General features: G+C 29.4%; 1 protein-coding gene across 1 annotated transcript; it reads right to left on the minus strand.

Moving 5' to 3' along the window:
* Positions 1-15,019: 15,019 nt before the first annotated feature.
* Positions 15,020-20,316, minus strand: LOC106769698 (65-kDa microtubule-associated protein 3). Its single transcript, XM_014655421.2, has 13 exons — positions 20,103-20,316; positions 19,242-19,328; positions 18,908-19,114; positions 18,461-18,706; positions 18,130-18,339; positions 17,872-18,027; positions 17,631-17,790; positions 17,398-17,549; positions 17,204-17,291; positions 16,729-16,802; positions 16,519-16,593; positions 16,074-16,341; positions 15,020-15,718 (listed from the first exon to the last, which is right to left on the minus strand). The coding sequence occupies exons 2-13, from the start codon at positions 19,311-19,313 to the stop codon at positions 15,243-15,245; spliced, it is 2,184 nt and encodes a 727-aa protein (XP_014510907.1). The 5' UTR covers positions 19,314-19,328; positions 20,103-20,316; the 3' UTR covers positions 15,020-15,242.
* Positions 20,317-26,201: the final 5,885 nt, after the last annotated feature.

The raw sequence follows: 26,201 nt of genomic DNA on the forward strand, positions 1-26,201 counted from the left end.
GAAAAGGTGGAGTAAATAAATAAAGTTGATAAAAAAACTGGAAAATTAAATAAATGTTAAAATAAAGTAATTAAATAATGGGAATTTAATTATGAATTAATATTTTAATTATAAAATTGAAAGTATAAAATTTGGTTAAGAAATTGGTTGAAGTCCGTCTTGGAAATTTAATAAAGGTGATTTAATAAATGACTGTGAATGCAGATACTTAATTTGAATGCATTAAAAAAATACGTAACATTTTTGAAAAGGAAAGAAAATGGCTTTTTTTTATATAAAACCGGCATTTATTTATTTAAAGGTTTTCTTAAAAAATAAATATTCAAAGCTGTAAAGCTAAGATAGGAGCCATTACATTTTCCCAACTACTGACAAGTTCTTTGTCTTTTCAGTTAAATTAACTTAAAGTTGACCAAGAAACTCAAATTCATGTTGAAATCTGAAATGCCCTCTTTATTTGTTGAATCTACTGGAAATGCCACTGTAATGAACACAACGCATGCTCTCTGCATCTTCTTTTCTCCGCTTTCTCCTCCACATTCATAGCTTCTTCTGTTGACCAACCCAGTGTTTCCTTCTTTCACTACTTTTTCCCTCTTTCTTACCAAACATAAAACCAAAAGACAGACACACTATGATGTTTGTTAATGTTTGGCAGAAAATTTTTATTATGATTCTGAAAATCTGCTAGCTTTGAATTCTGGGTAGGTACTGTAACTAATGAGTGATGCAATGGTACCACTGTTCTGATATGATGGACCCGTTACAGTACGTCAGGTCTTTCAACCTCTGCTACCTACTGTACTCCTAAACTACCCAGCTTTTCAGCTATTGGTACCACTCTGTGGAACCCACTTCTTTAGCTAACTTACCCATTGCAATTTCCATCTCTCTCTCACCCTTCATTCATACAAATCAAAATTCATTTTTTACTTCATCAACTCATAAATCTCACGTCTTTCTCTCTTTTATTGGATATTTCAAACACCCTTACCTTTTTATAGGACCAAAATCCTGTCTCCAAATTAAATTTTAGATTCATTTATTTCATTAAAATATCTTTTATATTTAATTAACTTTTAAGTCTTTTATAACTTTAACTATTTTTAATTTATTAAAAAATTTATTTCTATCAAAAACATATTCTAATTAATGTTTAAAAATTATTTATTTTTATTTAAATAGTTTATGGTTTGATTTTCTCAACTCACCTTCTTACAATTTATTTTTTCCTTCTTTTTAATCTTATTTTCAAATTACTTTATCATCAATCAATTATTCACCAACATAGGTTTCTAAGAAATTTATTACACAAGTATTATTATCATTATTATTATTATTATTATTATTATTATTATTATTATTATTATTATTTATTATTATTATTATTATTATTATTATTATTGCTCATGTTGAAAATTGGACTCCCCTAAAACGTATTTCTCTTCTTCGATCACTTATGGTCGGTTCGTTTGAAGGGATTGTTCTGTTCACACGGATTGGCAAGGATGGATTAGCGGGATTACATGCGTTCGCTTCCAGGTATTTGCGAAGAAATGAGGGTGATGATTTGAAAATTGGTTCCTTGAATCCATCTTCGTTGATAGCAAAGATTTTGCAGGTATTTGTTCTCAATTATCCATTTTGCCCTTTTGTATAATAATAATAATAATAATAATTATTATTATTATTATTATTATTATTATTATTATAATTATTATTATTATAATTATTATTATTATTATTATAATAATGATAATAACAAATAATAATAATAATAATTAATTTTTATTTTTTTCTCTTTATATAATAATTTTTAAAATTATATATACATTAATGATTACAATTTTATACTACTTTTATTACTAAGGGTAGTTTGGTAATCTTCAATTTCTACCAATTAAACAAAATTTTTTATTTATCACATCAATCAAATTTTACACTAATTTTCATAAATTTTACCTTCAAATCCACTCTCATTTACCTTCAAATCTACCCAAAAAAACAACACTTAATTCACTCTCAAATCCCCTCAAATCCATCTACTCACTCTCCCCCAAACAGTAGAAATCGGCTTTTTAGGAATTATGTTTTGCCCTGCTTTTCTATCTTTTTCAGCATTTTTTTGAAAAAATTAAAAAAAAATAATATTAAATAATAAATATAGTTTTTCATCTAAATTAATTTCAAATATTGTAATAATTTAAAATAAATATTTTAACATAAAGTAACATTAAATTTTGTAATAACTTAAAACTAACGTTTTAATATAACTCAATATTGTACTTGTTAAATTTATTTTCATCATAAATATAATTTATTTTAAAATAATTATAATTAATTTTATAACATTCCGGAACAGTAGAAGTAATCTATTAATTAAAACATTTTTTTATGATTGGTATTAAGCAAAAATAACTATATAAATATCTCTTTTACTTACATAACAGTTTTTCAAAATATAATTCTTAATCAAAATAATGGAGAATTATCTACGATAAAAAAAAAAATAATAATAAGCTATTCCACTATCTACACTACTAACTGATTATGCAATCTCTCATATAGTGTTTTTTATTTTTGTGGAAAATGTGTGATTACACTGAATAAAAACAAAATCACAAAGATAAATTAGTGTTTATAAAAATAAATAAACTTATATATAGCACAAAGAATTAATAAAAACAACAATTCACTACAAGCAATTATTTATACAAATTCATTTGGAGATTTTGCATCTTTTATATGAATTCTGATAGATTTTGACATATATTCCTTAAGTTCTATATGATATTATACAAGAGTTAACTTATTGTGACATGCTAGTAATAGATCTTAATCGATAATTTTAGGATAACCAGAATAATACATTCAAAATCTATCTATATAATTATTGTCACCGACATAATAAATATTAATTCATAATTTAATATAATTGAAACTACAAAAGAAATTACACATATCTATCACAATAATGTCCTTCATTTTTTTCATATTATTGAATTCATCGATATTGAATTAAAAATAAAATTTTCAGTTATTTCTTTTCCAACGTAAATAATCATGTTATTAACAATAATTTCATCTTCACAACTAGTTTCCCTTTTATTACTTTCAAAAAATAATCTATTATTTTATTCTTCATTAGTATACCTATTTTAATTAAAAAAAGTTAATATTAAAAAATAATTTATCATTATCTAATTAAAAATTCAAATATGTAACTTTTATAAGAAAAATTTATGATAATTCAACCACAATTAAAAATTGGTTATGAAAAACACATAGTACATTATTTTTTCTTCTACATCAATAAAAATGAATATAAAAAAACTCATGAGATAAAAAAAAACAAATTAATTATTAAACTAATATCTTACTATCAAGTTCGATAAGAGAAATACTTCCCTTTCTTCAAGAATTAAAGATGGTATATGAGAAATGAAAGAAACAATAGTTAGATTGTATCTAACTTCATATATACTTTTTAGATAAAAAGAAAACATGTGAGAGTCGAATATGAGTATAACCTATGAAAAACTCAAAAGACAACAAGAAATAAAATAAAATAAAATAAACGTCTTAATAAATATTTCTATTCATTCTAATATTTAATTTTGTTTTATTTTAATAACTTAAAATGTTGCGTTTTGCACAAAATAGAAAATAAAAAGATATCTAATTTAATTTCTATCAATTCCCAATACATATTATATAATTTCTTTTAAAACTTTACAAATTTCTAATATATAAATTTCAAATTTTAAATAATTTTAGGAACATATGGTACCGCACTGAAATCTTAGAAAATGGTATTTTTAGAAGTGACAGTAGTCTAAAAATAGTAAAGACTCGATTATTTTAATATTAAACGGTTTTATTATAAATAGTTTTGTTATAAATAAGTTTCATTATTTTAAAACGTATTATCTCTACAAACTACTTTTCTAGAGTTCTCTACTTTCTCTCTAAGAGTTCTTGATCTCAAGTCATCTATTTGACGATCAGGAGGTGCCTAGACGATCACGACGTCAAGGTCTTCAAATCCAACCGATCAATTTATCGTTCAGAGCAAGTAAACTTTCATCCATTTTTCTTGGTATTTTATTAATCCTTGATCATGCAAAGAAATCTGATTGCATGTGTCAAGTGATTTCCTTCTTCAACTCTTAAATTAATTTAGGTTCTAAGGTTTGTCTCCAGTTGTCAATTGGTGATTTGTAGGTCGTTTTAAAGGTTCCTTGTGGTGGAAGCAAATGTTGGGGTTTTCTAGAATTGTGTTAGCTTTATTCAGGTAAGAGAAGCTAGTTAGTCGTTTTTAAATTGTATGCATGCTGTGAAATTGTATGATATGTGAATATCAAACTGTTTGAAATGTGAATGCAATTGGCATTCCTGATAAATTTGGGATTTTCATGAATTGGTGAATGGGATGATAAGGAGTAGTAGAAATGAAGGTAGAACTTGCTTTATGTATGTTTGTGATGCTGTAATTTGATGTCAGTGAAGGGAATTGTGATAATTGGGCTGTTGAAGAAAAAGGGCAATATTAGTTGAAGATGGATTAGTCAAAATTGGGGTTTAATATGGAGAACTGGTGAGTAAGGGTGGATGAACTGAATTACTGCATTGGAGATTAGTGAAGAGCTAGTTGCAGGCAGATTTGATACCTTGAAATTGGTAGAGATCTGAGTTGTAGGTAGGTAATGGGGATGAAGTAGAGTTCTACTTGTGTTACGACTTAAATTGAAGGAAGTGAGGTGTTAGAAACTTGAGTTAGGAGTTGGGTATTGAATTGGTGTGTTGGAATAGGTTAGATAGGTCAGTTAGGACTTGCTTGAGTCCTTAAGTTGCTGAAAATAGTACTAAAAGTGGTAGAATTTGATTTGGGTCCTTGAGTTGACAAATTTTGTGTTTTGAAGTGAGAATTGATGAGTAAACACTTAGGAATGTTAGTAGTGAGGTTTAGAAACACTTGTTCAAGTCTAATTAGGTGTATAATACAATTTATGAGAGTTAGAAGTTGGGAAAATTAGTTAAAATAGGTAAAAGTGGTCTGAGTTGCATAATTCTACAAAATTTTTGCTGCAAAGTTATGCGGACTCGCTGAGCGAATAGGATCGCTCAACGAGTGGTCATGGGGATTGTCTCTCTGTTTGTTGATTCGCATAGCGAGAAGGTGCGCTAAGCGAATGGTTGTAGGGGTTTGCTCTTTGTTTTGAGGATCCGCACAGCAAAATGGAGCGTTGAGCGATTGGGTTAAGTCTGGAAGCACTGCCAGATTTATTCGAATAGCGAAGGGGTGCGCTTTGCGAGTGTTTGGGGGGTCTGGACCACTGTTTGGACTTTCACGTAGCGAATTGGGGCGTTGTGCAAGGGGTTGAGGTCTGGTACCATTGGGAGTTTATTCGCACGGCGAGATGGGTCACTGTGCGAGAAACATCTGGATTCGCTCAGCGAGGGTATGCGCTGAGCGAATGGTTCAAGTTCTAGTTACACTTTTCTTGGTTATTCTTGTGTGATTTAAATGATGTGGTGACATATTTTGGATTATGTATGAATGTGTATTATTGTATGTGATTGATTACTTCATGAGTTATGTTTCAAATTGAAAGTATGGTTGATGGACGTAATTCCATGATCCTTACAAAGAGGTTACATAGTGGTGCCCTGTGTTGTGATGTAACGTGAATGTTCTTGGTGAGGTTCAAGTACTTCTAGAATGAATGCAAGAGCTCAGTCTTGGGGGTTATCCCGAAACTCCAATGCTCTTTCATTCTCACGTAGAGAGGATTGATCCATGTCGTGAGTAGCATGGTCTTAGTCTTGGAGGCTTCTAGTATGCTCCAAGGCGCGGAACAAACTAACCTCGTGAGTGTGGTAGGGTGAAACCCATTGGCAATGACTTTGCAAAGCAGTAGAGGCCACCACGAGTGCACAACTCCCTATAGTTCGACAATCATTCTAAGTCCGGACAACCCATACATAATAGGTGTCCTGCATAAAGTGTTTGATGATTGTGTAATGATATGTTTATTGTATGTAACATGCTTTAGATGAGTGTGTATATATATATATATATATATATATATCGCTCCTCTATTGTAAGCTAGCTTACCTTTACTTTTCTGTTGTCTGTCTTTGTATGTTGTTTCTCCTTTGCGATGATTACCTGATGGTGTGAGCTTAGGGATTCACCATTTTCAGTTGTTCCAGTTAAAGGTGAGGAAGAAGCAGCTGAGTTGTTAGATAGATCTACAGAAGTAGATCTTTTTTCTTGGAATGAGGTTTGTTTTTACCTAATAGTTCTTTTAACATCTATGTAACGTTTCATTTTGGTAGTTTTATATTATTAAAATGGAATGTTACACCCCAATCCCTTAAAAACTTCACAGTGAGAAAAACTATATTTCAAACTCTCTTCATAGAAACCTTCATCGCTCTCGTTATTTAAATATTTATCTATATATATATATTTCATTGCATGCCATCTATCACATTTATGTCTACACATCTTGATCCCAAATATCTTTCTTATCAATAGTTAACTATTATCTATCACATTCTAAAACTTTTCTACACATTAATCTTTCCCAAAATCCAATATAACTTTTTTATTTTGAAAAACACCATTTTCGTTGAGCGACACTATGATTTGCCCAATGAGTCAATATTAGAGAAAAATCCCTAAAAATTCACCTAATGAGAATTGTTTTCACTCAATGAATTAAACTTCTCGGAATAATTTTCACAAATTTGTCAAATAGAGTTTTATCCTATCCTTTGAGTGGAAAGCTCTTGCTTATTTGACTTTCACTTAAATATTCTCACTTAACAAATTATACACTAACTTAATAAATCTGCATAATTCATATTAAATATGTGAAGTTGTTTAATTGGCTTGTAATTTTTGCTTCTTCTAATTCGTCAAAACAAAATATTTGAGTTCAAATATTATTATTAATATAATTATTAACTTATTACTATTATTATTTATATTACTATTATCTATTATTAATATTATTATTTTAGCAATAACTTATTTTATATTCTATTTGTTATATTATTATAAAAATATAATAAAATCTAATTGTATAAATATAATATATATAGAGAGAGATAAATAGAACAAAATAAGTATATATATACCTATTTTATTCTGAATGTTACTCTTTCTCTCCAAATATGTGTGACGAAAGATTTCAAAAATAATTTATATTATTTTTGTGTAATTCTTTATTGATTTTCGAGTAATTCTTTGTTGATTTTCAAGTTTTTAGTGCAATTAATTACTTTCATAGTTTCTGTCATCGAAAACAAACACAAGGGTTAAAATAGAATCGTGAGAATGGATGTGATTTTTTCACATATTTGTTTTCGATAATTTTAAACTATTTGAAAATACAAATTTACTAGAAAAAATAACGAATCATTGACGCATAAAATCTGGAATAAGAAAAGATGTATTGAAAAACACTATTTGAATGACAAATATGACTTTCATTTTAATTTTAAATAAGGTTGTGCATGAGGCAATGCTACGGACACATAACTGTTTGAATGAATGATCATTAGAATGTTGTGATGAACTCTAAAAGTGAACTTCTTACATTTATACTTACAATACTTGAAATTATCACCAATAAGTTCCTCTTTGGAACTCATTTCCACAACTTTTAAACTATTGAGATAACTTCATATTAACATTGTATATCAACACACGAGACTATTCGTCATGCATCAAAGAACTATAAATAATGCATTAGAACAATCCTGGACAACTAAAACTGGAAAACCCAAAACCTTGAAAAGTGGCACATAACGCCTAAAAAAGGCGTCCAGTTGCCAAACTCACTATAATGGGGCGCCTAGGGTCGCTTAGTGCCATTCTCCTCGACAAAAGGGCGCTTGGAGAGTGCTAGGAGGCGCTCAATGCCAAACCTTGTGCAAAAGTGACGACGCTTAGCGTCATGAGAGATCATGATACCCTTCAAACCTAATATTAGGCACTTCTCACACAACTTCCACGGACCCCTAAGACCTTCTAGACACTGAGAAATCTCAGAAAACACAACTCTAACTCAAATTGACAATTTCAAACCAACATCACTTCTCAAAGCTACCAAAATCCATTTTCACTCCTTCTAACATCAATTTCAATAGACCAAGGTTACAAACAAGTCATAAATGACTCAAAAACAAACCCCAAATAATATTTTTTGTCTCATACCTCTTAATTTAGAATCGCATCATTCAAACCCCTAACTTGAACATAAAACTTACTTAAAACTCAACATATAAACTACTAACCCCTTTTGACATCAGCTTCCTCTTAATTAACAACCTAGGCAAGTTTTAAATAACTAAAAGACCACATCAAAAACTCAATTTCTCTCCTATGCTTATTCCTTCAAAACCTCAATTGTCAACACCTCAAAATGGACTTAGAACCTTCCTAAAACCACCACATTAACTCTTCCTTCTTTCTTATCATATTTCATCAACTCAAGATACCAATAAGTCTCAAATAACATATAAAAAACCTGCAATCCCATATTTCTTAATCCAAACACTACCGCACAATATTGCCTATTGAAACCTTCATTTAACTACAAAACCCTTAGATTTTCAACTCGTTACTCCATAAACTTTGTAACCAATTCCAAACATCAATACAACATTATAACATAAAATTCATGACAACAATATTATCCAAATTACATCACATCAAAATTTCATCATCAAATAACCAATTACACACATTTAAATGAACTAACACTATCATAAATATGAAAATTATAATTAAATCAATTCAGCATGCATACAAGCACTAAACTTACCCCACAAACATAATGTCAAATATCTAACTTTCCTTACCTTTTAAAAGACCAACGTTCTAGAGAATCCTATACATCTCACACGGCTCAAGGAACTCTATCTGTGTCTATAGACAACAAAAACACAATCAGAGTATATCGTTAGTACCACTGACCAACAAAAAGTCTTATAGAAGACTCAAACATTACATGCAAATGAGTGGGACCCACATGCAACAGAAGAAAGAAAGAACCAGAGAAAAAGGTTCAAAACTTAACTTACTCAAATGGAAAAAATGGTCGGTCTAAATTGGAAAGTTCATCGTCTAGATCACTCATACGGTCTAAGTTCTTCAATCAGATAAATAAAGAAAAAAAACTCCAAAAAAAAAGTCAAAAATTCTAAAAAAATAATTTATAAAAAATAATATGTTTTAAAATAATGAAACTTATTTATAATAAAATTATTTATATTAAAACCATTTATTATTAAATTATTCTAATCTCACTATTTTTAATCTACTAATTTTCAATATGACCTATAAATCATTTTGTCTCACATAAACGACTCTATGAAAGCAGACAAGCAATAATTATTTTGCCACTGTCTTTATTTGTATAAGAAATAATTAAAAAGGATTTAATTTTAAGTCAACGAACTTAATGTGCTTGTGAATTAAGTTGTTTGGTGCAATTACAGTTTTAACCTCCTGATAGCCTAAACTCAAAAATCTCAAGTTTGCATTTGATTTAAGACATAACATGTGTTTTCGAAGTAAATAATCTTAAAAATTATTACTTAAATTAGAATGATGTATGATTTGATTTACGGTTTGGTGATATTAATATGTCAATTTTAAAATATCTTAATTCTGTCTCTCACATTCTTCTAATACACCGTAATCTCTTCTATAAATATTTTTAAGATAAATGTAAAAAACTATGTCTTACTGTTGTGAAAGTGATGTTACAAGACCTTGAAACAACGAATAGTTTTTTAGATCTTATGTTTTAAAGAAAATAAAATAAAACTTTATATTAAAGAAGATAAAATTAAACTTTATATTAAAGAAAATAAAATAAAACTTCATATAGAAAACTTTAAAATAAAGTTGATATATGTTAAAACAATAAGCTATTTAACCATATAGAATTGAAAATTGTTATTTAATTTCAATTTAGTATATTGTGTATCTCTTATTTGTAATGGTCGACTTATCTTTTACCAATTACATAATAAGACGGAAACATAAAACGAAAACATAAAAAAAATATATAATATTTTTATCATACTTTTAATGAAATTAGTAAAATTTATTATTATTTTATATTAATCATAATATCTTTTTATATTAACTACAAAAGTTATATATTTTTTAATATAAAATAAAATAGACGCAATAATACACCAATCATAACACATATTTAATAAAAAAAATTATATGACATATATTCAAACAGAAAACATAAAAAATTTAAGTACTCAATGAATAAATACTAATAATTTAAAATAATTAATTCTATGAAAGACTTAAAATTTAATTAAATCTAATTAAATTTCAATATTATAAAAATTACCTATACAGATATATAACTTCATATTCGTTCAATCTTCTTGATTATATAATGTTATTATAAAGAAATAACCTATAAAGTGAAAATTGCTTCAAACACCAAAATGTATAAGAAATTTTTGTAAAAGTATTTATTATTTTTTATTTTATATTTGAAGACCTTGATAAATGTGTATTTAAAAAAATATAAGAAATAAGTACTAAGAGAAAAATTTATCTATTGAGAGAGTGGTGGAAACTGATGCATGTTTCATAATTATTAGAGTGGGAAAAATGAGTCCCTTTGTTCTATTTTTATCCATTAAAAATAAGATGAGGCAGACTGACCTGTCGTTCTAAATATTCTAACTCATTTCTCCCAAAAATGGGCTGTCAGGTAAGCCAACTAATTCTTTATATTGTTTTTCTTTAATTTTACATTTTTACAATTTCATATATATTAAAATATACTATAATTTTTTTTAAGATTCGATTGATTAATTAATATCTCTGATCAAATATAAATTAAAATATATTTTAATTTTACATATTAGATTATTTTATTATAATTAATTATAACTTAATTTATAGATGATTTAAGTTACATCATTTATTTATATTATTTAAGAAATGTAATATTTAAAATATAAAATTTTAATTATTTTTTATTTAAAATATAGATTAACTAGTTTCGTTTCATATTTATCTATCAATTTAACACATTGAAAAATGACTAGAACAAATTAATAAGTTGAAAACTTTAATGTAAATTTTAATGGAAATATTAATGTTATAGGGATTTTAAATACGATTTAATATATGATTAAAGTACAATGGTAAACATGTATGATGCCCATTTATGTATGATATTATATTGATGATGAGTGTGTTATTAATGGTAAATATGATATATGGTTTCATGTAAGTTGATGTATTGATGTAGGATGCTTTGAAATAAGGGATGATCCTGACACTCTTAATAATCATCTAGTCTCAAGTAGAAAGAGTGGGGTATGCTGAGAATAGTAAGAGGATGTCCTTAGTCTAATGGTTGTTTATTGGCCATAGATGTTTGACGGATTAATCTTAGTGTGCGGTAGTTTGACGTGGGCAAGTGATTTCACCACACACAAGTGCAAATCTCCAAAGAGTTTGACATCAATATATGTATTTGAATGGTCAAGTCTATAAATGATTGTATGTCTTAGGATTGATTGATTTATCTATGTTTTATGCTTACTTTTATAAAAATGAAATATGATTGTTCTTGGTACATTATGATAGTTTATCAAACCATCGTTTGTTGGCCTGCTTCAGCCTGTATAAGGATTTAGTTAGCCTAAACCTGACCTTTTGTATGTATGTTTAGCCCTGGTGGTGGCTCCATATATACCTATTCATTCAGGTCTCCATGCAGAAAGGCGTTATCAACATTCAGTTGATGTGGATGCCAATTTCTTGAGGCAGCAATAGCAAGAAGGATTCTAACAGTGGTTAGTTTAGCCATAGGGGAAAAAGTGTCCAAAAAGTCTATACCTTCTTGTTGTGTATAACCCTTGGCAATTAAACAAGCTTTGTACCTTTCTATGGTGCCATCAGCTTTGTGTTTGATCTTGTACACCCATTTGCAACCAATGGATTTTTTTCCAGGAGGAAGTTGAGTTAAGTACCAAGTGTCATTGTCTTGTAAGGCTTTTAATTCTCTTTGCATGGCAATGACCCATTCACTGTTGTCTCTTGCCTCATTATATGATTTAGGCTCAATGTTGGCAAATATGGCCAAAGTGTACTTTAGGTGTTTTTCTGATAGAGTTATAAGACAAAACATTGGAAATAGGATAAGGAATCTTGAAACTATTTTTTGCATGAAGATAACCAGTTGAGGAATGATCAACCTGGTGTATGTAGTCATTCAAGGTATCTAAGGACCCTTTTAACTCTGGTAAATTTTCTAGAATTGTGATCTTCTCTATCATTAGTGTGATCAGTACCAGTGTCAATGATAATAACTTCATTGTCATCAGACCTCTGTTGATGTTGGGCAAAGGCTCTATCAAGAGGATTTGGGTTCTAACAGTTTGGTGAGTGTCATTTCAACCCTTCAGGAAGCATATGACGTGCTCCATCTCTCTGTACTTGATAGCTGCAACAGGGTATGGGTCTAAGGGATTCTAATTCTTCCCATAGAATTTTCAAGTCAGTGAAATACTGGCTGACATTGCGTTTTCCTTGTTTAATGGAATGTATATACTGTAGTAAATCAGAAATCTTAAAATGGTCTCCTTTAGAAAATCTTTCTTTAAGTTCTTCCCATAAATCTTTGGCATTGTCAACATAGATGACACTATATGCAATTTGGGTTGAAAAGGTCTTGATGATCCAAGATAAAACCATGGTGTCACATCTTTCCCAAGCATCAAACAAAGAATCGGTTCTTGGTGGCTTCTTGATACTGCCATCAATGAATTTGATATTGTTTTTGGAGAGAAGAGCCCGTTTCAAATTTCTGCTCCAAGATGAGTAGTTAATCTCATTAAGAATCTGGAAAATAAGAGTAGTACCTGGATTTTCTCCAGGGTGAAGATAAAATGGGCTTGAAGGTTGGGTGATAGGATATGGGGTGTCCATTTTGCCAAGAAACAATCAACAAACGTGTTATACTTCTGATACCATATTAAGCTACAGGCCCAAAAGCCTTAAACAAAGGCCCAAAACGTAAGGCCGAAAGAGATAAAATATCTCAAGATAGGGACACTGCCTCGAGACAGTCTTCATCGGATAAAAGAGAGAGAAAGAGCGCAAGACTTCTGGAACCTAGAGAGAAAGAGCGTCAAGCTCTTGGCGGTGTGCACTCATGACTTCGAGAAGAAGGAAGAAGAGTTGATCGGTGCAAAGCCTTCTATAAGGTCAGAGAAAAAACTCAATCTTTTTATTATTGTAATAGTGTAGTCAGTTTTGTATGTTCTAAAAGGGGAAAAACTCTAATGTATTTAAGGTTAGGGAAAAAGGTGATAAAGGGAAAACTAACCGATTACTACTACAAAGTAGTAATCCTAACTGAAATATAACTCAAATAACAAACATCAACAAATTGATTTATCTATGTTTTATGCTCACTTTTATAAAAATGAAATATGATTGTTCTTGGTATATTAACTTATCATTTCCTTTCTATTTGTGTGTGTATGTTCCTTCTTGTTTGCAATGATCACCTCAATGCTCTGAGTAAATAAAGATGTTCGAGTACAGGATGAAAATGATGTTAGGGCTTAGAAGTAGACAATTTTCGCTTTCTGTTTCATTAATCATGGAAATTAGTATTACACATTTGTTTTTAGTGTAATAGAACTCTTAAAAGTATAAAATCTTGGTATGTGTTATATATTTGATGTTATGATTATATATGATATTTATTTTAGTAATTATATACTATTAAAACAAGATGTTAAATAAATGTATTTAGATTCATTCCTAAATTGTTAATACTTTTGGCCATGTAAGAAAGTGTTAATTTTTACAACAAACGAAAAATAATGAAATTTAATTTTTAAACTTAATCAAATTTACAGTGATTATAATAGTGAAATAAAATTAGTAATTACAACAAATAATAATAAGTATCGATAATTGATTTAATTATCTTCTAAGTTTTTCATTGTATTTTCAATTAAGTTTCTATTAAATTTTTCTGTTTATTATTCAAAAACTTTATATTATTTAACTTACTGTCTATCAATTAACTTTGTTCCATTATTAATTGGATGACATTAGTTCTTACATATATATTACTTGTTCATTTGTACGTGATGTTTTAGAGTTAATTTAAAAATAATATTGAAAAATTAAAATTATTTATGATTTTACATTAATTACAATATTACTTTTATATTAATCACACAAATCTTACATTTCTTTTACCGTAACCATGTCATTAAATTAAAAAAGAAATAATAAAGACCTAATTGAAAAATATTTTGAATATTTGATAGACAAAAAATTATAATAAAAACTCAGTTAAAAATATTAATATTTGTAAGAAACTTAAAACTTAATTAAGCATTATTATTATTATTATTATTATTATTATTATTATTATTATTATTATTATAATATATTGACTTACATTTGATCAGTGACTTATGTGCAAACAAAAGAACACCAAAATTAAGTGGAAGGTTTTACTATTTTGGAGAACTGAAAAGATATTTTATTGGAGAATTTTTACCTAAATTCATTAACAAATTTTATGTGTGGAAATCACCTAAAAACCCATACGATTTTATTTATGTCCACACACATTTTCTGTTCAATAATTTAAGGAGTTGTCTAATATGATGACTTTATACAGCTTTCAAGGCGACAAATGAAGAGCCGATGAAAACTGAATAGGTTCGATGGCACTATAATCAGCATCGATTGAAGTCAATAATAAATAATTTTGATGATACAAGTCAAGAAAGTGGCAAGACAAAAAGAAAAAGCTAGAGAATGATATGATACGATTTAACTTGCAGGGGACACATCTTCCCAAACACCTATATCACCCCTTGTCAATCAAGGCTCCCCACTCAAGAGAATTACAATAAGGCAAGGAAATGCTATATTTCATCATGAAATATATTGAATTCAAAGTGTTAATAATAATCCATCTCCATTAAGGTATTTTTCTTGGACTCAAAATACGGCAAGGCCATTCTTAGATGAAACAATCTTTGCAATGAAGAAAACTAAATGACAATTAGACCGCAAAAAAAATCTCAAATCAGTACGTCTGTTTCACTTCTCCAAATGTACACCACAATCAGGAAGCCAATTACAATTGACTTGTGATTAAATCCATCACAGGAAGTAAAATGAAACACCTAAGAAAAAATCATGCTAACATCATATAAGCGAGCCTTTTTTCCTCAAAGGAATAATCAATCTCTTGAACCAAGTCATTTCCATAAGGAACTGCTGTGTTTGTGAGAGTTGAATTCAAGTTTATATTCTTTATAATTGATGAAGGAACTGGAGTCATAGCCATACTCATTGGAATTGATACTGTGGATGGTGTAGCTGGGAAAGGAATAGGCATTGTCTTTGGAGTTCTATTCTCTTCATCTACCAAAGTAGTAGCTGTCTTGGAGGGAGTAGTGAATGGTACATTGTTAAGCGACAGTGTTCTCTGCAACTTCTCACCCGGTTTATGTTCATCTGTAGCATTTGCCACATTAGCTTTTGAAGCTACATTGTTAGAAGAGATAGGAGAAAAAGGTTGTCGTGTCAGAGGAGATTCTATGATTTGAGTTCCAGCACCAAATGAGTGCTTTTTAACAGGAACGCCAGCAATATCCAGCCCTCTTCTAGCTGCTCAAACACAGGGAAAGAAACAATTAGTTCTAAACAAGCTCATGAATTACAAATGAATATAGATCATGTAGAATGTTTGTGCAACTTAGTATGAAAGACAAAACATAAAGGGAATGAGCAGTGCCGTATAAGACAGGAATAAATCAAGGGAAAATCTACCGGCTGTGATGTGTTCAGACTTCCTGTTTTAATATCAAACAAGGAAAAAACTAAGTGTACTGAATCCGATGGAGCTTTTTTCTACTAAAACAGAGGAATAAATGGACCGACAATATCGAGCCTGGCTTTTAGGGACAAGTTGAATAAAAGTTTGATACCAGTTATGTTTCTTAGTAGAGATTAATGAAAGCACCTGCTGATAAACCTGAAATGCCATCATCCAGGTAATTTAAATGCTCAATTTGGTGCCCTTTGTCAGTCTTTCTCATGGCACGAGTAGCTTTTAAATCAGGCTTTGGAGTTTGAAGCATTGCTCCCCCAAGCGAGACTCTCCTACTAGTTGCTCCTCCTGTTGACATCCTAGACCCCTTTTTTACACTCTGGGGCTTGGAAGGGCTTGGTTTTGACCCATATAGTGCCTCCTGTTCCGCTATCATTTGTCCCTGTAGTTTCTTCAAATCCTGAAACAAAAAATTAGCATTTTAACAAGTTTTGTTAAAATATATGAAACATCTATTTCTCGAATGATATACAAAGTAAAAAAAATAATGTTGCTCACGGTTTCAAAACAAAGAGAGCTAGGGACACTATTAAAGGTTTTATGAAAATCTATCTAGAATGCAATTAGAAGACATTACCCGCTGCCTACGGCGTTCTTGTTCTTTCTCTTGGCGTAATATAGTGTATTCTTCAAGCATAGAAAGTAGACGAATCTGAAAACCACAAATAGAAGGACATTTTGAAGCAGATTTGCATGAACAACCAACTAAAAAGAAACTAATATTAGATTCACTCCTCACCGCCCGCAATGCGCATATCTAAATAACCACTAAAAACAGAGCACTTACACCATCATATGTGAATTCAATGCCTTTTTCCTTCTCCCATGCAATAGTTCTGGAAGTCAGACCATCCACCATTGCTACACGCAACAAAGAGAGGCCATTTTGAAATTATACACAAACACAGATGCAGGAAAAAGAAGTTTCATCCAACAAACAGAATCAAATGGCTCGGCAGAGAAATGAAGTTGAAAGACCAATATAGTTTAGCTTGAAGAAAACAATATCAAACCAAAAAAAGAACTAAACTAGCGCTCATTACTCCATAATTGCTTATGGAACTCACAAGCAATAACTTCACATCCAAATTGGCACCTTAGATGACGCTGCATGAAAAGTTTGGTCTGACTCACAACACTACAATTTAATACGTAATCCACTATAATATTATGCTAGTTCGTGATTCAGTTTGATGTTGCATAAATTAAGCCATGACATAACAAATAAGAAAATCATGACAAATATGGTAATTATTGTGTACCTGGAATTTTGTTGACCAAGGCACGAGCTTTCTCAGCTCGCTTGAGAGTAAGATGAGCACCTCTCCCAGCATTGTATCGATTATCATCCTGGAGGATAAACAAAAACAAAATACATAGTTAAATTTTCAAATGTAGCTATGGTTAAAAAGTGGGTCAAAATTGGCAATGTTGAAGCACGTTACAAATTACTAACCCTGTTGTACTCCTCAAGCCAAGACTCTTCATCGCATGCTGCCAACCATTTCTCAACCCTTTCAAGTATCTCTTTTCTGCTAAAAGCTTCTTCTTTGACTTGGGCAACCTGAAGTTCAATTTGTTCAAGCACACAAGCAGGGTCCACAGAACCTGCATAAAAAAGGAAGAGGCATACTTTTAAGTTCGCAGAGAAAATAATTGCAGTCAACTTGGTAGAAAATAGAAAGTTACCAGATTCTATGGCTTCAACAGCATATTCCACTGCATTGTCTATTTCTGGAATCAAATGAGTCTTTCGACAAATCTCCTCCAGCTCTGTTCTCTTCTTTAATACAAGCTCTTTCATCTTGCTTGATTTCAACTTTTCTAACCTAGCTACTTCCGCCTCAACCTGGATGACATTATTACTTTTCCATGAATTTTGAACCATAATTGATATAATCCTATTACACTCAAGCTACTTGTAACTCACCAAATTGATGAACTCCACAGACAAGGTGTTTGGTTCAGTTACTTCATGTTCTGAAGCGGCTATATTACATGTAACATTCTGAAACATCTGTTGCTCTTCAACAGGGGTATCCATTAAGTTCCAGAGCTCCAACATTGTAGTAGCAAGGTCTTGGAGCTACGAAACCCTAAGTTATTACAAATATAACCAGAGGGAAAAACAACAAAATTCACAAAATACTAAATAAAAATGGCAATTAAATTCTAACTCAATCTTTACCTTCTCCATTCTCTGCAATTTAACCCCCCGCAGTTCTTCTATAGCAACCGCTAATTGTTGAATGGTGTCATTACTTACACTCTTAGATCCTTCTGATTCCAATAAACTAGGATGAATTCCATTAATTGTCTGCTTGAAGTCCAAACCAAGCACTGAACATAGAGAATTTAATGTATACAGGTACTCCTGGACTTGCTTTAAGCGACTACTCTGCATGCGTATAAGATACGAGCACGATTACAGATAGCCAAAAGGAAGGATGAAAAGGTGATGATATGAGTTGAGTCAAAGAAACAGTTCAAAATAACTTTATTATAAGCAGATAATTGACCTTCTCAATCTGAAGTGCATGTAACTGCCTATGCAATTCTTCAAGTTTTCTCACGGATAAATCAGTTTCATCTATGACAGCGGGAATATACTCTCTAGGACCATGTATTTCAATTGAAATGCTTTGAATCTGCTCTTGGACTTCAATGAATTGATTTCTACGCTCAGATTTCCTTTTTTGCATCTCCTCCAACTGCGGAAGAATTCTTGCATGCTCTTCCTTGAGGCTACCAACATTTTGATCAGTCTAGAAAAACGAAAGAGATAATGCACAAACGAATTAGTAGTCTAACTCGAAAACAAATTATCTTGACAAAAAAAAAAAAAAAAAAAATCAAGCTTGTAAGCTATAGGGTGGTCATCCACTTAGGGATGCAGTTTTTTTTAATACAATTCGAGTATTAAAACCAACAGCAAACAAATTATAGCAATTCTTAAAATATCTAACCTGACGAATATGCACTGGTCTCTCTCCCATTGATGAACAAATAGCGGCAAGTTCTGCCTCACAATCAGCGATTGCCTGCCTTAATTGAGCCCTAGATCGATTTGCCAGATCTACCTTCCTTCTGTATACTTCTAGGCACTCTTGTTCAAGCTCAAACAACATTCTATCTCTGTCAGTTTCAGACTCCCCAACTTCGTCCCATATTATCTAAAAGAGAGATGAGGCAAACAATGACAAATTTTCAATACCATACAGAATATTCTCCAACCCAACTGCTGGAGATGCGAGGAAAGGGATAATTAGAAGGACGATCGCATCAAAACTTAATACGTACCTGAAGCTCATAGAGAAGTGTTCCACAAGTTGTTTCCGATTGCAGAAGGGGATCATTTTGAGGTTTAGACATTTTGGGCACTTGTATCTGCCAGACACATTCCCATTAAAATTCAGAAAGATCAATGGCAAAACAACTCTGTCTAAATTAACTAGATATTTATAGAAACAAAAAAGAAAAAAAAAACACTTTTTGACAGAAAGATTTTTAATTTTGATTGACTTCCAAAAGCAAATTTCGAAGTTAAAGCGGCAATGCGAAAAACGAAGCCGTCCCCATCATGTTATGACTCCACTATATTTGTGAGTGAAACCATCAAACAATTCTTCGTTGCTGAACAGTGAATTACTAATATAGAAATATAGTCCACAAAAACCTAAAATCCACACCTTTATCTCAAGGACTCAGCAAGAGAAACACTATATGAGTGAAATATCTACCCGTGCTAAAGTAGCACATTATTTTCTCAATCCATTCTTAAATTTAAAAAATAGAAACAACTAAACACTACTGGGAAACAAAAAACTTAAGCGAACCCGGAATTCAATCAGAACTCAAATTTGAAAAGGAGAGAAGAACACAAAAATATATCGTACTAATCCGACTCAGATAAGCGCCACATCGATCTCAGCTAGAAGAAAGTGGAAGCAGCTATGCAATTCAAAATTCAAAACAGCGAGAAACGAATCATAAACTCGTGCATGTTCAAGAAGCAAGAAACAGATCAGTCAACAACACAAACTGAATTTCCACGCATCTAGATTTAGAAAGGGGTTTCAATTTCGAATTCCGAATTTGACTTGGTGCATTTCATCAGAATGTGAAGAGCGAGCGAGAATATTCACTTATGCGATAACTGACCTGAACAACAGAAGGGATCTATGAATTTCCTCGTGTTTAGATTTTCCGTCGTCGCTGCTGGAACAGGAATGAGTTGATTTTCTCTCAGAGAATGAAAATGGGTTTTCGTGAGAAAGAGTTTGAAGTTTGAATTGTAGAGAGAGAGAGAGAGAAATATAGCCGTTCTGAAGAAAGGGACCGTTTTCGAAAGCGCTCGCTGTGGATTTGATTTTGATTTGAATTAATTGTTGCCCTTCTTCTTCTCCCTATCTGTCTTTGAAAAAACTAATATAAAAATAATCAAAATTTGTTTCTTTTTTTATATAAATAAAATTGAAAGTTAAAAAATACGATGAAATGGGAAATTATAAAGAAAAAGGCATTTGAATTTCAAATTCAGAAGAGAGAGAAAGTCATTAAGGAATACTACCAACTTAAAGGGTAGAATTGGGATTCTTTTATTTTTATTTTTTTTTATTACCGATTAGTTGTTAATTTTTTTTTAGTGAGGAGAGTTACCTTTCTTTTAAATTGGAATTCTATTTAATTTGGTTGATAACTAAACTAAATAGTATCAACGTTTGACTTGTTTATGTTAAATAGTGATATTTCTCGCACCAAACAAATATTGTTTTATTGACTGACAATAAAAATAACAGGTGATTTTCCTTAGGCATATTACAATCTTTAAAATAAAGGTTAATTAAAAACAAACAATATATTTTTTATATGTTCACCATTTACCAATAATAAATAATGTCCGACTCATATTTAATTTTAATTTGAAACTTATATTTAAAAAATAAGAAATTAAAGTTAAAAAAAATCTTTTTGGTGATGTCATACTTTTAATACGCATAAATATATAATTAAATTTTAAAACCGTTGGGTAAATACTTTTATATCTCGAACCTCGAATATAAGATACACAAAAAAAAAAAAAAAAAAAAAAAAAAAAAAAAAAAAACTCCTAAGATTAGTTTCTAAAAGTTAATAATTTCTTAATTAAAAAGTGCTCATTTTCTTTAAACAAGTTAACTTTTACCTCATCACCTCTCATCGAATATATATGTTTGTTGTACTCACTGCATGCTTTATGAGTTGATAGAATTTGGTAACTTTTTTTGAGATGTATTCCAAAAAATAGTTATATGATTGAGATTGAATTTAGTGAAATAAATGGTAAATAGACATGTTTTTAAGTTATTTTATTATCTTTTTTTATTATGGTTTTTGTTTTATACAATGACATTTGTGTTTTTCTTTTTAAATGTACATGTCTTACTGTTTCTGTTTTTTGGTTTTTAATGTTATTTAATTTTAAGGTGTCAGATTTTTATTTTTTTTTATCTCTAATTGATATCTTATATGTATGATATGCTGTTTGGGCCGAACGGTTACGATTACTAGCCGAACGATCCAAAACGATTAATGGGCCTTAATCATATTAATGATGGATCATTATCGTTTCCATTATTGCGTCAACGGTCCATCATGAGATATAATTCATCGCAATTATATCTTAATAATCTATATTATAACTATCAGATAAGATCAAATAAGATAAGAAACACTATACATAGATTTTCAAATACATTTGTTGGTTTTAGATACAAGTTTAAATATAATTTTGTTTGTTTTAACGAGCTAAGTAATGTCTTCTTATGAATTTGTGTACGTTGGAATTATATATAATAATAATAGTGCTTCTTTTCTTATCTATATATAGTCTTGGAATATATAAAACTTTGACATTAGTTAGCAGTTTCTCTGTGAAAGATAAATAAACATATTCTGTCTCCTTAACCAGTATTGTTGCTTTAGGACAGTTCATTTGTTCTATTTTTGTTTCTGGTGAAATTTTATGATTTTCCAGTTATCATTGATTCATGAAAAGCTGTGTTTATGTTGTAAATATTGGAAAAATTCTTACATTGAATTGAATACTTTAGTTTGCGTAGGAAGCTAAAATTTATTCTTTTGAGTCAATATTACACAAATTCATGTATTTATTATTATTATTATTATTATTATTATTATCATTATTATTATTATTACTTTGTGAGATAGATATTTTAATTTTAGCACATTGTATGATCCAAGTTTTATTGTAAGTCCCAATTTTTTTTTTTTAACCGTTAGTTGGTAAGAAAAAATAAATAAAGAAACAGAATAGGCTAGCAGCGCCAATTGTTTACTACTTAATTGGTTATTTTTACACACTCAAGATGATAATAATATAAAATAAGATGATGATAATGATATATATTTCTTGCGTTTTTAGAGAAAATATAAAATAACATATTGAATTAGATGATTTAAAGTGTATGTAAAATTTATTTTCAAAGTTTAGTTGTATTTCTTACTTTTTATTATTGTTGTATTATTTTATTATTAGTATAATTATAATAATAATTATTATTATTTGTTATATATTATTATTACTATTATTAGTATTCATATTATTTTTTATTTTGTACCGCTCATATTTCACGATATATTTATGTTTTAATTTAACATATAACCTTTTCAAGGCGCTATTAATTTGTTTAATAAAATTTGTGAATTTTAAAAATATTTATTTTTACAATTTTGATTCACCATTCATGAAAAATGGAAACTGGAACTTTTTTTTTTATTTATTTAAATAATTCAAAAGTGAAAAAACTATCCAAAATTTTAAATCAAAGTATACATAATTTTGAAATAAGTTTTATCTCAATTAAATTTAAATACACAATTTTCTTTTTCAAAGCCAACTAAAACTCTTCATTTTGGTGTATCCAGATCAACATCTACTCTCGTATATCTCGTATATGTATATATATTGATATATGTATATCATTTTTACATATGAAAACCATATTCACAACATGTAAGAGTGAATTAACAAAAAATTCACAATTATACTTCTTTTTCATAAGTTCGTAAAATAAATATTAGGATTGACTACTGTACTACACAAACTATAAACTTAATAAAACATAATCAATTAGTCATTTAGGACTTCACAACATAGTTACATAACTTTTACAATTCATACAATAAAACATCTAAACTTTAAGATTTCTTATAATTTCATTCATATTCCAAATAATCATAGACACAGACTCATTTATATGTCAAATAATCATAGACACAAACTCATTCATATTTCAAATAGTCATAAATACAACCATAAACACAAACTCAATATTATCCCAAATAATCATAAACACAACCATAAACACAAATTCATTCATATTCCAATTAATAATTGACATAACCTTCATAGAACCGGTGTATAAACTAATACTAAGAGATCGTGCACTTACCATTTATAAATTTCTTCTACACCTAGAAGTCATAATAAAAATATATGCGGACTTTATTTGATCCACATTACAATTACTTCTACAACCAGAAGCCGTAACCAAATTATCTATGGATTATACCTAATCCACATTAAATGGTAGGGTAAATTCAAATCCCTCAAGAACTTTCTCATGTCACTTTGTTGTAATTTTTAAGTAATTAGTTTGTTTAAACAATGACGCAAATTTGTAAAATTAGTTGACCAAATTATGTTTTGGGTTAATTAATTAATAGACTTCAATATGGTTTCATTTCAAGTTGTAATAAAAGCCCATTGGTCACTTAGTCATAAGCCTTTGGGAGACCAAAAGGATGCAAAGTTGAATGCTTTTAAGTAACTTCATATTTCAATTAGAATCAGCCATTAACCCTTTTGTAATTCAGATGGCTAAAGTAAGTGAAGTTTTATGCAGAAATATTAGAGTTTTAACTCTTTTATCTTAGTGAGAGTGATTCTCCTAAGTTATTGAGTGATTCAAGAACCCTTGGTTGTATCAGAGGAATTTCTCATCCTTTGCGTGTTGCCTCCCTTGGAAAGAGTAATTATTTCCTTCCACCTTTCATATTTTCTTTTTCAGGTTTATCTTATAGTCATAACTTTCATTCTACATGTTCAAATTAAGTGATTTTAAAGCCTAAATTGAAGTTCAAAATGTGAATTTTCAACTCGCTTTGGAATCACCCTAATCAGAGTTCTATAGCTCTAGATATCAAGGTTTCTAAAATATTGTCAACCTTGTCACCAATTTTCCAAATTCCCTACAAAGTTCTAACCCCTAAAGATCCTAAATCAGTCCTTATGCAAAAGGGAATCACATCACTATGGTTCTACATACAATAATTTTTCCTTAAGAAAATACAACTTCAAAGTTCAGAACTAAATCACAAACTTAAGATCATATTCTACTTGTTTTCTTATTCAATAATCAATATAATACATTTGACTTACATCCAAACTAATCACGTACGATTTAATTGAATACAAACATTTGTACTACCTCATTTATTTTTTATTAAATACATAAAAATGATAAAAATATCTTTCACCATAAAACTTCAAAAGTTATATTCTTATATTCAAATAGAAGATAATCGAATTGAGAATACAATGCAAAAAGAATCAACTTAACTATTTAACTATGAAAAATGTTATGCACCAAACAAGCAACAAAGGTCAAAGTTTTCAGAAACCAACACTAAGGGAAATTACACGAAAAACTACTCTTACTATACTTCTCCAATCAAAGATCCAAACATTAAAATAAAGAATCATGTGTCTAGGATCAATTGTCAAAGTTTTAGTTCGATTCAAGGATTAATAAAGCAAGAATCCTAATTTTCATGAGATAACTCAAGACTGAAAATAGTATGTCGCTTGAGCGAGAATATTGTCACTTAAGTAAGAATTGTCTTGTTTGAGCGAGAATTTGCTCATTTGAATAAGAATTTACTCTTTTGAATAAGTATTTACTCCTTTGAGCGAGAATTTACTTGCTCGAGTGAGAATTTGATAAAAATTAGATTAAATTACATTATTACTCTTGCTTAAGAGAGAATTTGTTGAGCAAGAATTTAACAAAAACACACCAAAATTACACTCATATATCAATTTCAACTTAGATTCATATATATACAACTTAATTAAGCTATAAAATAAAAAAAAGAAATTCATCCAGAGATACCAATTTCACATTATAACAATATTGAGCTTAAAACAAAAATAATCAATTTACTAAAGAAGAATTTTGGTTTCCCTTAAAATTACTATTATCTTAAGTTTATCACCTTTGTAGCAGAACAAACATAAATAAAGATAAAGTAAACAATGAAGTATAAAATGTATCTTGTCCAAATCTAAACTTCACCCAATACTTCAGTCACTTATAATAAGAAACTTTATTTAACTTTTAATAGTGAAAATTTATCTCCAGCCATTCAACTACTTAATGGTGTGATTTCTGAAAGATTTATGCTGAATGTTGAATTGAGAGAAATTAGAATGAAAGAAATGATCCGTGAGATGAATTTTCTAAAGAAAGAAAATTAGTTTGTAGCATAAAATTCAACAATTGAAGTTTTTGCATCCTGAGTTTTATGCCTATTATTTTATTCTAATACTATTTCCCTTTTTAAAAACTTTGCATAAAATGACAACATAAGAAAAATGAATGTTGAAAAACGACGGGTTCAAATTGGAATTCACGGGTTTTTGCATGTATATGTATAATAAAAAAAATGTTTGATGGTAGGTGGGGTGGTCGCAAGACTTCCATAACAGCTATTTGTGCATTCACATTTTATTCTAATATAATATATAAGTCAAAACTCTAATTATAAATTTTAATATGTAATTATGGTTTTATTACATATCTTATTAATTATTATAGTATTTTTATAATTAAAACCAAAAAATTCATATCAAAATTTTATTTTTTAATCCTAATATTAACATTTCAAAAGAAAAAAACAAACCTCAATTTTAAAAACTTAATGTCTACGTTGATAATAATATCTGCAAGTACTTTTGTTTAAAAGTTTTAACCCCAATTTCATGTTACTCTAACTTATTTTAATAAGAATTACATTTCACATTATGTTTCCATTTTACATTTCACACTAGCTTATTTTTGTTTAGAATATTTTAGATCTAACTTCTTTTTTCTATGATTCCATACATCATTACTTTTTTAATATTTTTCTTTCTTTTAAACCCTTTATATCTACATGTGATTCTATTAAAAATATTTAACATTAATTTTATGTTGT

The sequence above is a fragment of the Vigna radiata genome, chromosome 8 (assembly GCF_000741045.1).
Source record: "Vigna radiata var. radiata cultivar VC1973A chromosome 8, Vradiata_ver6, whole genome shotgun sequence".
Taxonomy (NCBI): Eukaryota; Viridiplantae; Streptophyta; class Magnoliopsida; order Fabales; family Fabaceae; genus Vigna; species Vigna radiata.